The 15,966-nt window shown below is 39.5% G+C and overlaps 2 protein-coding genes across 2 annotated transcripts; one reads left to right on the top strand and one right to left on the bottom strand.

The window, feature by feature from the left end:
• Window positions 1–511: 511 nt before the first annotated feature.
• Window positions 512–4,031, bottom strand: ccdc85b (coiled-coil domain containing 85B). The gene has a single exon (XM_042493598.2). It carries the CDS (start codon window positions 3,092–3,094, stop codon window positions 2,492–2,494), a length of 603 nt encoding a protein of 200 aa, XP_042349532.1. The 5' UTR covers window positions 3,095–4,031; the 3' UTR covers window positions 512–2,491.
• A 4,296-nt stretch (window positions 4,032–8,327) lies between these two features.
• On the top strand, window positions 8,328–15,378 carry fibpa (fibroblast growth factor (acidic) intracellular binding protein a). Its single transcript, XM_042493158.2, has 11 exons — window positions 8,328–8,719; window positions 8,831–8,915; window positions 10,882–11,080; window positions 11,310–11,436; window positions 11,714–11,814; window positions 12,068–12,201; window positions 13,845–13,953; window positions 14,083–14,146; window positions 14,234–14,320; window positions 14,461–14,558; window positions 15,085–15,378. Exons 2-11 carry the CDS (start codon window positions 8,831–8,833, stop codon window positions 15,152–15,154), a joined length of 1,074 nt encoding a protein of 357 aa, XP_042349092.1. The 5' UTR covers window positions 8,328–8,719; the 3' UTR covers window positions 15,155–15,378.
• Window positions 15,379–15,966: the final 588 nt, after the last annotated feature.

The following is a 15,966-nucleotide window of genomic DNA, read 5'->3' as shown; positions in this document are numbered from 1 at the left end:
GGGTTTGATGGCTGCAATACATCCTGACAAACTAATAACCGCTCCATGCCCTTCAACTGTGAACACTGAGTTGTCTGTTACGCCATTTCCTAAAAAATTAAGCAAATCTCTTGCTAATACATACATGGCTCAGAGGGCATTGGACTGCGAGCTGAAATGGGGTTAGAGAGAAATAGAGATGGAACAGGAGTCAGACTGAGAGCTAGAGAGCACGAGGCAGAAAAAAATCAGTGTGCATGCGGCTGTCAAAGGGCGTCTGTGCATCACTAAGTGGCTAAAAGCATTACTGCCCTCTTCAGCTCTCCAGACTGTGCAAATAGAGATCCAAAAATAAAACTGATGAACATCCATAAAGTCAGTGCATGTGACATGACGGGAGCATCAATCAAGCACAGTCAGTTCAGACACGAAGGTCAAAACAACAGAAATCAATCCTTCATTCAGTGTCACGATGGAAATGTGTAAATGCTGGTTTTCTGCAAAGTCAAACACACAAAGAAAGGTCAGAACACAAGGTGTCATACCCATTGTATTTAAAGCTCTTCAATGCACTACGAGCATAGCCCACCAATAAACAGCTAACGACAAAATAAATCTGATCTAATTCATGTGCATTATTTAACTGAAATCGGTTAGTAGTTAATACAGAAAAATCAAGATAAAGAAGGGTCAGAGTTATCCCTAATGTTACAGGGTAAGTACAAAGCATGAGTTACAGAAGACTAAGCTGACCGCTGCCAACTCAAACGAACTGTGATATGCTAATTGAACAACAACGTCATAAAAAATGTAACACGTGAATTTAAACAGCTTAGAATAGAAATCGCTGAAATGTGTAGACCTTCCAGTTTGATACAAAGAGTTTCCAGTTAAAAAAAGTGACAGTTCAGTTCAGCTCTGAGTGAGGTCCAAGGACATCTGATCCAAAACCTTAAACACGTGTGCTGGCTCTGCCCAGGCTTCAGCACATTATGCACCGCAGCCCCACCTGCAGTAAACCTGAAGGGCCTTCACATCAGACTGGTTAACAGGCCTGTACAAATTTGTGACAATCATCATGCACATATGGCACTCCAATCCTGTCCTGAGGAAGAGAGTGCATAAAATATTACACATTATTGGGCATCTAGCAAAAGCAAATATCAAATTCATTTTTTATCACAACTCGTCTATTTCAGTGCTATTGGAATTCAGTGGACTAAATATGGCTCAAAACTGGATTGAAATGAATCTTTAGATCTGTGATTTAAAGATCCATGGTAACGCTGTCCAGTGCAATTGAAAAAAGGCTTCTACCAGTGTAGGCTAGTCCAGTGCATGAGATAAATTTATATGTGCACTGTAAAATCTGAAAAGTTGATATTACTTAAAATAATCTTGGAAACGAATTGCCTTGAAAACGTAAAGTAAATATAATTATTAAGCTTAATTTATGTTTACTTTATATCTAATTGTTAAGTTTACTCAACATGTAGCTGTATTTACACTGGAAAAAGAGAGTTGTTAACCAACCTAAAATAATTACTTCAATTAGCAATACACACATGAATTAAGTATTTTCAAATTAAGTTATCAAGTTCGATTAACACAACTGTTTGGAAACTGAGTTGAGAAAGCTTAATTCATTTATGTGTTACAGATTGAAGTAATTATTTTAAGTTGGTTAACAATTTCCTTTTTTTCAGTGTACTTAATTTTGTGAAGTTGTTGCAAAATTAAAAATGAAAAGTGGAACTACCTTGTTCTTAATGAGTGTTAGCAACTCCAGTAAGTCTGACTTAAATTGATCATCACAAAGATTTAGCCAATGATGAAGTTAGATCTGCAAGTTCTGTTTTGTTAACATGTTTAAAAGAAAACAATTATGATTGACTAGTCTGCAGCCTGTAGAGTACAGATATATAGTACAGTAAACTTGATTTACTTAAGTTTCTTAAACTTTTAACTTGTCATTTTGAAGTTGCAGCAACTTAAAAAAATTAAGTAGATATAATACATTTAAGTAAATTCAACAATTGGATATAAAGTTAACATACATTGATAAAAAATAGTTAAAGTGGTTATACTTTTTTTTTTTTGAGGCAATAGGTTTTCTATATTTCTATCTAAAATCAACTTGTCAGATTTTACAGTGTGTGACCCACTTTTTGGTCCCATTTCATCTTTTTTTTTTTTTGTTTAACAACAGACCACTGGGAAAAAATGAGAATTTCTCCAAAACAGAGGAGTCATTAGAAAAACACTGTAAAATTTAGATACATTATCATCTGGCAAACATCTATTAAATGTCTTTGTAAAATGTCTATAGTGGTAGATTCTTTGTCAAGTCAAAACCGAGTGGCACACAAATGCAGCATTCAGAAGGCCCTTATGCTTTTGCACCAATTTGATTTGCATTGTCTGACAAAGCTTCTGTGTCTCCACTCTGTCAATCACATCACCCCTAGTCTACAGATATCTGAGCCGGAATACCGCTGGCATGAACCTGCCATCAGTCATCAGGTGAGCACACCAGGTGCAGCTGGTCCGGGCTTCCCACGCTGCCTGTGCTCGAGCTCCCGTCCCCCAGATCCCGGGCCACCATGCAGGGCAGGTTGAGCTCGGTGGACCCTCCGGGGCTGGAGTCACTCCTGCTGACACACTCCTCCTCCAGCACCAGGCACAGCTCCTTCAGGTCCAAATTCTCCTTCACCAGCCCGTCTTGCATGCGCTCCAGGTCGGCGAGCTTTTTCAAGTACCCACCCAGGTCCTCCCGCATCACTTTGGCCGCGTGATGCCCGAACAGCTGCCACTCCCGGGCCAGCTTCTTCACTTTGAGCCGGTCGTCGTCCAGGAAGCAGCACAGGTCCCGCAGCTCCACGTTCTCCTCCTGCAGGCGCTGATTGATGACTTTCAGTTCCCTGATTTCAAGGAGGTGTCCCTGCAGCTGTTTATTTACCTCTTTTATCAGCCGGCCTCGCTGAATGAGAGCTGAGATTTTCTCCGACTCCTCTTTACGCAACCGGTTCACCAGCTCCTCTTTGGAGCACGCCAGCAAATCCTCGTCAGACATCTTTGACAGTTCTCTGTTTATTACCTCCCCTTCGCTACCCATTTTTTTTTCTATTAAAAACCTAAAGGGTACCTGAGATATCTATTAAAAGCGCTGAGATGTATGTGGATGCTTCAACACAGAGTCATCACATCCTCTTCCTCTGCACACAGTGTTTTCCAGATGTCATTTGCAATCACTACAGCACCGGCGGCCAAATCATGGCATAAACATGTGATTTCTTTATTTAGATGGCTTTCTTCTAGTCCTAATTTGTGCTGAACCCAGTCTCTGTTCTCCGTGGAAAATGCCTTAATGAGGTCGTGTATGAAAACGCAGCGCAAACCCCCATTAATGTCAATCTGTCATCTTCTCCACAGCAGGCTGTGTTCTCCAAAGGCCTCCAGGAGCACAACTGTCCTTATTTTACCTCCTCTCGCTGTTTTTTGAAGACAACAACCGCCCCGTTGGCTCCTCTGTACTGTATGCACAAAGGCCCGGTCGATCCACGGAGGCTTAATCCAGCTGCCTCGGATGCACACCCTGCAGATGTTGTGTTTTTTTACGTCGCTGGCATCGTCTCAGCAGGCTCTGCTCCGCTCGCCTCGGCTGAATGAACTCCGCTCTCCGGTGGCTGGAGGATGAGTCCGTACGGTGCAGCAGCGTTTTTACAAACGTTTCATTCTTTAGATAAAAACAAAACAAACAAAAAAAGAATCAAAATCCAAACTCGCCGTTTATCCGCTCAAACTAAGTGCATCATCTCTGCTCATCCTCTGGAGCTGGACTGTTACCACAACAATGTCCGCCTCCGCCACTTTCACGGCTGTGAGTCCACTAAGCAGCGAGCTGCGCGTCAAGCTCGAGCACTGCCGGAAGTCAGACTGTGTGGACTTCAAAATAAAAGTATGGAACTATTAAAGGGGGGCACCGTCTAAATTAAGGATTTAAATGGTATTTCCATGGCATAGGGAAATTTAGTTAAAATGTGTGAGGGAAATGGAAGCCAGAGAATTAATAAGAGGCAAACTTGTGATGTCAGTGCTGTGACACGCCAAGCTGCTGGTCAGTCCACATCATAGACTGGATATAAAGATGGACAATATAAGAGTTTCGCCAAAGTCTAACTTTTCAATATTGATCGCCCTCTGGTGTCTGTCTGCAGTGTAGGTCATAAAGCCCGCCCCTCCATGTTAGTGAATGGACATAGGCCAAACTAAAAACTCAAAGTGCACGTCAAATAAATTTGTCCCAAAGATGGTTTCTATCACTGAAGGTAGTTCTCATCACCCTTATGTTTGTTCAAGTGGGGTTTTTTTTACAATAAGGTCAGCTTTAATAAGTTATTACATTTCCGTCATGATTGACAGCTGTGAAAGCCATGTGCTTGCATTCACTGCAACACTTGCGATTGGCGGGATGGGTGTTTTGGTGGGACTCCCACACTGGGGATATATAAAATTTGGCTCTCAGTGTCATCACCATCTCAAGATGGCAACGCCATATCTGGAATATTTTAGCCTCACTTAGGCATAGTGGTATAACAAGGGGGTATAACAAGGGGTATAACAAGATCAACTATAACTCTTTCTATTCTGATTTTTTTGTGTCATGGAGGTTTTATATTTGTAAAACTTTCTCAGAGCAGAGAAAAGCAATTTAAAAAACCATGACATTATCACAATGTAAAGTCAATGAGGTGGGTGGGAACTTGTGGGCGGGACTAGGTGAAGGTACATTAGTGTCCATAGTCCATAGGCAGCATACCGCAAAAGTAAACCCAAAAACTAGAGAATTATTTCAGCGTATGTCTCAGACAAGCAACTCCATAGGAATGAATAGACACCATTTTTGGTCTGCCTTCAAGATATCATATAAGAGATGCGTCACGTTGGGCCCTCATCAGCCTTCAGTAGGCACTGTTTTGGCTCTGGTATTACCTACCTTGCCAGCTCAAAGGCGAGAAAACTCTGTCCCCTCACTCCGCAACCATAACTTTTATGCAGAACAGCGACGCAGCATAATGTCACGATATTCCTGCCTTGAATGGGCAGTGTAAAAAGGGCGACTGTCATCTCCATCTTCCCCAGTTCATCTTCTATGGAGCAGCTCTAGACTTAATACTCTTTAACGTCACAAATTCCAGTTTTAGCATTCCAGTTTTTTAATTTGGGGGACAGTTGTTCATAATTACTATTATTTTTGACTGTCTCAGACTTAAGGAATAACAGGTATGAATTTATAAAATGGGGTTAGCTCCCCTTTAATCAATGAACTGAGAGCATATTGTATGTAACTACAATTTAGATCTCTTCTAATTACTTCTTACCAAATGTGTCAACGTTTAGTTTTATTGATTGCATCTTACATGGGTTTCAATGCAATCTCTCAACAACACTGCTTTTATTTTGAAGGATTTTCCCGGAAGTTTCACTTTTTATGATGACTGCTGCTTTGGCACGTCGGATAGATAGTAATCAGACATATTTGTGGTTTCCTCTGAGGTTTACAGTGGCTCTTCGCATACCATGGACCTCCTTACTGAATGGTGGTAAACGGCGACAGGGAATCGACCAGCTCAGTGATCATACTGGACTGACTCTGGCCATCCCAGTTTACCCACACCAAAAAACATCAAGCTGTGAGGCTGAAGATCTGCTCCATGTGTTCTCAGTGAGGAGCTTGTGCGCCCCCATTTGGATTCAAAAACATACTTTTACCCTTATCATGCAATGAGACCAAAACAACACAATTCGCAAAGGAAATGAGTGGGAAAGACCACTTCCTCTGAGGGTTTCTGTTTATTTCAGTGTTAACATCCTTAAAAACTAAAGACACAGGACCAGATCTTTGCTGTCCCCAAACCTTTTACCGACAATAAGAGATATATCAAATGGCTTAACATGCTTTTTGGAGTTCAATAGGAAGAAAGATGTACAGTACAATGCAATTGTGTCATGGGTGACTCCTGGTTGGTTTCTTTTCAAAGAACACTGGCGGAAAGTGTGACTGCAGGCTTTTTTTTCCATGGGTTTATGCTGAGGCATTCAGCCACATCCTTCCGCCCTCTGTCCCACCTCCATTGTTTCACTGAGGCCATAACAATGTAGGGTGTTAACCGCGCAAGGGGGAGCAGGGGATGGAATCAGGGTGTCATGTGGGGTTAGAAATGAGAGTGTTGATGTGAAGCGAGAGATCCGACAAAAAGACATGTTGACTGAGTCGTTTTCCCTTATGTTGTGATTTTGAAGGACACATGCAGAAACACAGAAAGGGAGGGCGAGCAGAGGGATTTGCAGGGATTTATTTAGATTAATCGCCGGAGGAAAAGAGAGCAGATTGTGTACACGCAGCGAGCAAAGCACATAGAGGGCCCGGTGCTCACACTGAGGCCTATCTCTGATCTGACACGTTTTAAAGTAAGAGCACAAATGGAAGGGCAGAGTTCAACAATAGGCTACCGCTTTGCTGAAAAGTGCACTGTGGCAGCGAGTCTTCTTACTTCAGCATCAGAATCAGAAATTAATTTATTCCCGGGCAAAGTGCTATGTTACAGTCGCTCTGATGCCAAGCAGCAAGAGTTATAGAAAGTAGAAATAAATAGGCTACAAGCACAAAGTGTGTAAAAATACAAAATATAAATACAGTGATAATAAAAACAATTAGCATATTTATAAATATGTGATTTTCTGAGTTTGTAAAGTGTGTGAAAATATGAAATAGAAATGCAGTAATACTGAGAAACAATTATCACTGATATGTGAATATTTATAAATATGTGACATTCTGAGTGTTTAAAGAGTGTAAAAATATGAAATATAGATATTGTAATAATGAGAAAAAATAGCACTAGTATGCAAATATTTACAATTCTGAATGTGTATAATGTGCTGAGTGTGTAGTGTGTAAAGATATAAAAGTTTGTACCCATATGCTACAATACAATGTAAGTTAGAAATTTAAAATATGGGTGAAATGCAAATGTACAACAGATATATGCATGAGTAAGAAGAACAATAAGAATTTAAAAATGTGTATAACATATTAAAAATAGCTTGCGTTTAAGATTTCAAAGAATATTGCACATCTGAATAAGTGAACAGAGGATTGCTGTTGCTGAATAAATTATTGCAGTTAAGACAGTGTATAAAAAAAATGCTGCACCTTAAATAATATTGCACTTAAATTTAATAGGCTATGTTTGTGCTGATTGATAGGACTTGTAGACTTACTGTGAAGTGACATAGATCTCAGTTATAGATTGTTTATTTTTCTCCCCTTGCATTATCACTCAAGCGTAAAGATTGCAAGAAATTTGCAGGCCGAAAACCCTGTCTGACCTCCCCTGGACTCAGCCCACATTAAGCGCTCTCAGCGGTGAGACTTTGGTTTCACCATTAGGATTAAAAACAAGCCAACTCTATAGCTCATGCAGTAGACGTACAGCAAGTTGCTACCGGTTTTGGGTAGGTCTATTGATGCATCCTGCCATGGGTCCACCCCATGAAATGCATGCAACCCTGTGCTTTTGATTTAAGATTAGAATTAGGGTGACAATTGTAAAAAAAAAAAAAAGCAAATATAATGAAATTGTTCATACTTTCCATACTAATGGTGTTCTGACAAATTACTGTATTATTAATGCAGTATAATATAATCATTATTATACTGAGGAAAAAATCTATGGGTTATTATTATTATTATTATTATTGTTGTTGTTGTTGTTGTTGTTGTTGTTGTTGTTGTTATTATTATTGTCATAACCGCCTGCTTTGGCTGTGCTGTGACTCTGTGTTGTCACTGGAACAACCGAAATAGCGACGGTCGACCTCAGAATCGTTGCTACGCTGTTGCTATGATAGAACGTTGGAACGTTCTGTTAGAATGTACCAACAAAAACAGAAAAAGAACGCAGATAAATCAGAACGCTGACGCCATCTGCAGATAAATGTGAAGCTCCAGCAGCAGGGGAGGTACCAGAGCAAAAGTGACTACACTTCTAAAATAGTTTCAGAATAAAAGCATGATTTATATAAATGGGTGAGGCTACCCACATAGTCAATCATGAAAAAAATATAATGAAACAAATAACATAGATAAAATAATGTAATAAGACAAAAATAATGATTTTATTTCTGATTACAATATGATTGTGTTTGTTTATTGTCGAGAGGATGGCTACGTTTCAAAAATCAGTGCACGCATAGAGCCTTTACTGTAGGGTGTAATGACCGGTAGCAACAGCTTGAGGCAGCAATGCGCCTAGTCTGCCATAAAATCCAACAGAAGAAGAAGAGTCTTTACGTGACGTAGCAAAACCGGAACTTCCGGTAGTATGACTGCTGTTGTTGACACTTAGCATCTTAGCACCTAGCAGCACAGTAGCACTACTATTTGGTAGATGTCGGTGATTTAAACATCGCGCCTTTTTTTGCCTTCTCATGCCGTCGTGTTAATTTGGTCGCAATATACCGTTTTATTGTCTGGTCGTTCGTTTAATCTCCGCTGACACTGCTAATTTTGCGACGTTGGTAGCTTAAGACGCTAGCCTTCAGTGGAGGAAGCTAGCTAGTTAGGACATCATGGAAACATGATTTAAGTTTAGACAGATTTTAACGGTATACTTTGCATTTTAGCTTTTACTGTAGCTTCGTGCTTGAAGCTGGTTGGGGAAACGTTCAAAACAAGGTATATTGTGTGTTTGATGCTACTTGTAGTGACGCTAAGCTAATCTCACATCTGGTAGTTGATTGCTACTTAACATCTCCTGACCCACTTGCTTATTCTTTTTTCACACAGATGGCAGTAGAGCTGGATGTGTTCGTGGGTAACACCACTATCATGGATGAGGAGGTTTACCAGCTCTGGTTGGATGGATACACAGGTTTGAGTCACAACACAGATTTATTGAGTCGCATTGTAGGACTACCTGAGGACACTGTGGACATACGTCCTTGCATGGTTGAATTATCTTGCAAAGATGCACACAGTGTATTGTTTAATTGAATTTGGGTAAAACATAAGTAAATTGTAGTGGTTGCCAACCGGGCAGGCAGTTTTGTTTATAAAGCTCACTTCATTCACAGAGGTATGTTCAAGGTTCAATACAGTCAATTAAAAGGCAAAAAATAATTTAAAAGATTTAAAATTGTAATATCAATATAATTATAACAAGACCATTGGACTTAAAAAAATATTTAGTTAAAACCACTTGAGGGAGAACCCTCAGTGTGGTTTCCGAGGCTTTAATTAAAATAAATTAATAAGTGACGACCAAAAGGTAATTGGCTGTGCTGCATAATGACTAAAAGCCACTGCTCCTTGTTCAGATTGTTCAGACACGCAGCCCGCTCCCCAGTGATCTGAGAGGTCTTGCAGGGCTGTATTGCTCAGACATGTCACTCATATTTAGGGCCAACTCCATATGCAGATTGATAAATAAGCAGGATGCTTTCAAAATCAGGTCTGTGACATGCTGGCAACCAGTGTAGATTGGCGGGCTGGGTTGATGTGGGCTGTCCTTTTGGTTTTGGTCACACTGATGATCTCTAAGCTAGATTTGGGCGGGGATGTTGCCAAAAAAAAAAAAAAAAAAAGAAGGTTGCTACACGAATTATATGTATGTCCATGTATATCTCCACTTTTGCTTTTTTATGTAAAAACAGGGATAGTGCTTTTACCTCTTCAGGCCTCTGGAAACTATTCAAATGAAATAATCATTGTTTGATAGTAATATATGCTACCTATGTCAAGGGGTTGCGAATAGATGTTTTTTGTTGCTTTGAAGAGTTACTGCTAATGCGCTAAATGTGTAACAGAATTTTGAAAAGACATAATGAAGCGTATAATGAGCTGCACGTCTCCTGCAGCATTCACATCCACATCCGGCACATTACTAGTAGCCAGTATGAAGTATGATGATGGAGTAGCGGTTTAGTGCTGCTGTATATTCACACCACACCAGCAGCTTTGTTAGTAGCGTTGTCCCAACACTGGAATCCTCTAACTTTTATAAATTATCTTGAAAAGTGTCTCTCATTTTCAGTACCTCAGGGAAAAAAATGAATTGATGAAGAATACAAAACAAAATACACATAATATGACAAGAAATACTTTTCTTTTTTGATTGGTAGCAGAGAACAGCTGTATGACTGCAGTAAACATAAACAGAGAGAAAGCAAAGCCGGAACAGATGTGTCGATGCTGCAAAAAAAAAGCATTAAAACCATTCATAATCAATTTAATAATACTACTACTACTAGTACTAATTATAATGATACTGATAATAATAATGATAGTAATAATAATAACTTTATTTACATAGCAACTTTAAAAACAGAGTTTACAAAGTGCTTTGACAAAACAAAACAGAAGCAGGAACGATTTCTTGCAAATGCAAAATAACTTTAGGAGCCAAACAATAATGCCGAACTAAGGCCAGGCAAAATTTTAGGTAGAATTAAACATGACTTATGAGGCAGAAACATATTTGAAGGAAGACAGATAATAATGAGAAATTTAGATATAACAATAACAACCCATACCACTAAGAGCAAATACAATTCAAAGAATATAAGCAGTAAACTCGGAAATTATATAGTAACAGAATCAAGCATGATCAAGATGGAATAAAAGAGTGAATTAAAAGATCAATTATCAAATAGATTAATTAAACTAGGCGACATCACATTAAACAAGTCTATAAAAATGGGTTTTAAGAAGTGATTTAAAAGATGTCACTGATATGAAGTCTGTCAGTGGGTTGATATTTTGGACAACCGTGTTTGTTCGTGCAGGTTATCACACATAACTTCAGCCACGATTGGCTCACCAAGCTTTCCTGATTGCAGTGAACGATGCAGTGAAAGTAAGAATGGAAGGAGGAGTGCTGGAGGAGTGTGAGGCGAGTTCGGACGTTCTGCTGAGCGACACCATGGACCAGTACAGGACTTTCCAGATGTGTGAGCGTCTGCTGCACAATCCATCCAAACTGGCCAACCAGCTACTGTTTCAGATCCCACCTCATCGACAAGCCATGCTCATAGAGAGGTGCGGTAATGATGCTCTCGTTATTTCTCCTTCACTTATTTGATTTGTTTGTAGGGTCTAATATGAAGGTATATGACACATATGTGAAGTATGTTATTCTCCTCTCAAGGCAGTTACCATGACATGTATTTGCTTTTAAACAACACTACTTTATTCTTGTTTTTTTGACGTAATAAATAAGAATATATGCTCACAAGTTTCATCTTATGCATCTGTGTTTCCTGTTCAGATATTATGCTTTTGATGATGCATTTGTTCGTGAGGTCCTGGGAAAGAAACTCTCCAAAGGGACCAAAAAAGACTTGGACGATATCAGTGCCAAGACAGGCGTGACGCTGAAGAGCTGCAGACGACAGGTAAGAGCCTTCTAAACAGCATAAGTTAGGACTTTTTTATCTGTGTTATCAGTTTTTAAATGGTCACTGCTCCTTGGTTTGCTCCTGGTCCTATGTGACGCCTTGATTAACAAACTACCTTTATTCTAACTTTTGAGTTGCAGTGACAAGTTAAATTTCCAACACTTATACATTTCAAAAACATCTTTTACTGTCTAATAAAATATATTTTTGTACATGTTTTATGTAGTCATGTTGTGAATTCCATAGATCTCCTGCGTCCTGTGTTTAATTTCAGTTTGACAACTTCAAACGTGTTTTCAAAGTTGTGGAGGAGCTGAAGGGACCCCTGGTGGAGAATATCCGTCAGCACTTTCTTCTGTCTGACAAGCTTGCAAGGTAATCAGTTTGAGGAGCAGAGTAAAAGCCTTCCTGCCTCAGGTTTATTTTCCAAAGCACTGGTACTGCTTCAAATATTGTTTTTTTGCAGTTTTTCTGATGAGTTATTACATGGGTTTGTGTTTTTAGCTAACGCTAACAAAACCGCACTAGAAAAGGCTGCCATTCAGGATATTTTAACAAGTGAAAACATCAGAGTTCTGTCTGATTGTCTTGTTTTAGCTCATATAAATGCCTCCTCTGCTTATTTCAGGGATTACGCTGCCATTGTTTTCTTTGCCAACAATCGCTTTGAGACGGGGAAAAGAAAGCTGCAATACCTCACATTTCAGGACTTTGCTTTCTGTGCCGGGCAGCTTATCAGCAACTGGACCGTTGGGGCTGTTGGTGAGCAGTTTGTCTTGTTTCCTTTGGCAGTTTGCTGCTATTTTTATCTGAGATTTAAGGGACATGTATAACATGTAAATCACTTGTATAACAGATACATTAATCATCTGGAACTCTCTTAATGTATCTTAGTTTGAAGCCTACAGAGTGATAAAACACTGGTGATAAATCCAAAAGCAATACAAATAGAAAAAAAAACATTTGAAACTGTGAGACAGAATCTATAAAAGGCTTAAAGGAAATGTCTCACATAAGAACAAAAAGTGTTCAGCCAGACAAAGTGACAGACTGTCACTACTATAGGCATTTTAGGCTTTGAGAATATTTTACAGTATTCTAAGCACCTCCTTTTACTGTGTCTGCAATGTAAGAACAAGGAATGATTGTAGTTCTTAGATCGCCATTTTTGGGGCTTTTTAAAACTCAGATATCAGAGTATTCTACCAGCATAACGTTGAGTGAGGTAAGTTTACGTTCATTGGTGGAATACATGAGCCGATTGCCATTTTTAAAAACCTTCAAGCTGTGTAAAGAAGAGACAGCACAAAACAACAAAAGTCTGCGTTTAGGAAAAAATGGAAGAAAAGAGACAAATGGACTGATGGTGAAGTCCAGGCTTTACAGAGCATTAGACTGTGTTTGTGTATTGCACAGAATTGACTTTGCAATACCAGCTGCTGGCCGGTATACGTCACCTCAGTGTTCATATTGGCAATGCAAATTATGGGTCGACTGATTATCGGCCTGTCTGATTAATGGGGCTGTTATTTGGCATTTTGCCGATTATTTGTGTCAGCGTTTTATTTTAATGATGCTGATAAAATGAATTGATTAAAAAGTGCAAAGAGAGTATCAGCATGGGAGGAAATTTTACTTTGTAAAACCTCAGAGAGCCATTTTTAATTATTCATTTTTATTTAAATTTTCACTCCCAGCAAGACCTGTCGCACAAACACACAAACAGTCAGTCACACAGACAACATCGTTGACTTGACCAGTGGTTCCCAACTGGTGGTTGTGTTCCAAAACTGGGTTGCAGGTCCGTTCTGAATGGACCACAAGTGACTCATGAACGTGTGAAGTTCGTAAAAATCACACTTTATTTTGAAGAACAGTGAATTTTCAGCACAGATCTTTTATTTTGAAGTGCTGTTTCTCTCGCGCTATGCTTTATTTATTTTTGTTCTCCGCCAACGTGTTGTTTACATTTTGTGAAATAAAATGGCATATGTGGAGGTTCATAATGTGTGGACTCTGGCCTAATGACTGAGGAGTAATCTGGACCCCATGAACTGACCAGCTTGGAACCGCTGGGCTGGACGATGTCACTTACATACATAATTTACACAAATACTGTCAAATACACCCTGATAAAATGTTAAGAAGGTATAAAAAATAGATAAAACTCCAAGCCTAATAGTTTTTATGATTAAGGAACAGTAAGAGCAGTACCTCTTTCAGTGAGGCCCGATAACCACCAGAGGTCCTTCAGGTTTGAAGTTCCTCGTTGGAATGAAGGCTGATTAAAAATTTATCAGTTACCAATTAGTAAAGCGGACATTTATAATTGAGTTAGGCAGATATTAACAGTAAGGAAAAGAATAAGCTGCGATAACAAAGTCTTACTCGAGTTTTCTTTGTAGATAACATGGTGGAAGACATGGACGTAGATCTCGATAAAGAGTTTTTACAAGAGCTGAAAGAGCTGAAGGTGTTAATCACAGACAAAGATCTGCTGGATCAACACAAAAGGTAAATGAATGACGGGGAAACCCTCACGTTTTGCTCATTACTGGCTATTTTACTGGCTTTAATTAACAGTTTTATCCACACTCTCTTATTGACGGTGTCTCTTTTTTCCATTCTGCCCTGTCTGTTCAGTCTGGTCTGTACAGCCCTCAGAGGAAAGACTAAAGCTTTTACTGAGATGGAGGCTAATTTCAAGGTGAAGAACATTAATCCTCCATTAATATCTAAAATGTAATTGGTCAATGATGTCTGCAATGAAAAGATAATTCTTTCCTTCCCGTAGAATCTTTCCAGAGGTCTTGTCAACATTGCAGCAAAGTTAACCAACACAAAAGATGTCAGAGATTTCTTCATTGATCTTGTGGAGAAGGTGTGTACTTCTACCTATTTTTTTCCAAGCCTTTTAAGCCGAAGACAGATCATTCGACCCGGTTTTCCGAGGCCGGTTTTTAAGTCTGCCTTTGAGATGTCGTGATGTAACATCTTCCCCTCCTCCTTTTTCTCTCTCAGTTTATTGAGCCGTGTCGTTCAGACCGATGGACAGCTGCGGACATGAGACTCTACCTCACTCACTACAGCAACTCTGCACACATACTTGACACTTTCAAGTGAGTTAATGAGCTTTTATTCTATAATGCTTATCAGTTAGGGTGCGGCTCCAACCGTGCTGGAGTTATCAATCCCCACACGGGGGGAAGCAAGGCTAAAAATACACTCAAGGTTTTGTAGAGCTCTTTGAGAAAACTAACCAATAACTGAGCAATATGTACACTTATTTAAGCTGCTCGAATCTTACAGTTGTATGTTAAAATCCTCCTTAATATTGACGTCTCTGTTCTGCCAGTGGGTGTCACCCTATCTCGCCCCTGATTTCTTAAACTGTAGTTACCTTGTTTCTCTTGCAAACACTCTGGAATGTAGTTAAGGGTTTACACAGCCCTGCACCACTACATGCTTAACAAAGAGATATTCATAAAGAGAAACATAGACCCCCCCCCTATTACTCTGAGTGGACAGAGATTGCCTCATTACTTTCCTCACCCAGATTTCACAATTATACTTTGTCACGAGACCTCTCTGCTCCGTTTACTTACAGTTTGCTCTCTTTTTGTCTCTCTCTTTTCTGCCCTTCAGACATCAGGTTGTGTGGGACAGATACATGGGCGTCATCAAAAGCTGTATCTTTAAAATGTATCACGACTGAAGCGTTTTCTTTGCAGCTTGCCCCTCATTTCTCCCCACTCTTCCCTCTGTATGTTTTCCGGCTTTTCTCCCCCGCTGTAGCCGTTATCTTCAGTTTGTGCTTTCTGTGTCATTTTGTCAGCACTGATAAATCCGCTTAAAGCTCCCTGGTTGCTCCCCATAGTGTCCCAGCAGTGTCTGTACATTTGATTTGTAAATAAAAAAAATAATGTATTTACATCAAAATGTCATTCTATTTTATGTTACCGTTTTATCTGCCGTGTTATATGGAGAGATGTTAACATTAACTCACTCCAGGGACAAGATTTACTCATCTTGTGAGTGTTGGATGAAGATGAGAGGCAAAGGGAGGGAGAGAGAGATACAAATCATAGTGTAAAAGTGAACAAGGCAGGTTTATAAAGCACTTTCATACTATTTTCAAACTGGTGACTGCTCAGCAGTATGAAAATATACTGTATGAATGTTTTTGACCTTAAATACGACCTGTACTTTACCTGCGTCATTAATTATGACGTCTCCCAGCGTGTTGGATGCAGAGATATCATAGTTTTGTATTTTTCATTAGTTTTGATTTTTATTTTGTGTCTAATTCAATTCAGTATTATTTATAAAGCCTGGTATCAGTATACAGCCCAATATCAACATCAAGCCAGGTTAATAACAAGTTTTAATGAGACATCAATGTTTGCAAATAGAGAGAGGAGAGAGGAGCTCAATGAATTAGAGGAATTCCCCCAACCGACTAGGCCTATATCGGCCTCACTAGGGGCTGGTTCAAGATAAGCCTGAGCCAGCCCTTAACTGTAAACT

The sequence above is a fragment of the Plectropomus leopardus genome, chromosome 8, assembly GCF_026936395.1.
Source record: "Plectropomus leopardus strain MGB_pleo_1.0 chromosome 8, ASM2693639v1, whole genome shotgun sequence".
NCBI lineage: Eukaryota > Metazoa > Chordata > Actinopteri > Perciformes > Serranidae > Plectropomus > Plectropomus leopardus.
The sequence above is the reverse complement of the archived record's forward strand: the minus strand, read 5'-3'. Positions and strand labels throughout refer to the sequence as shown.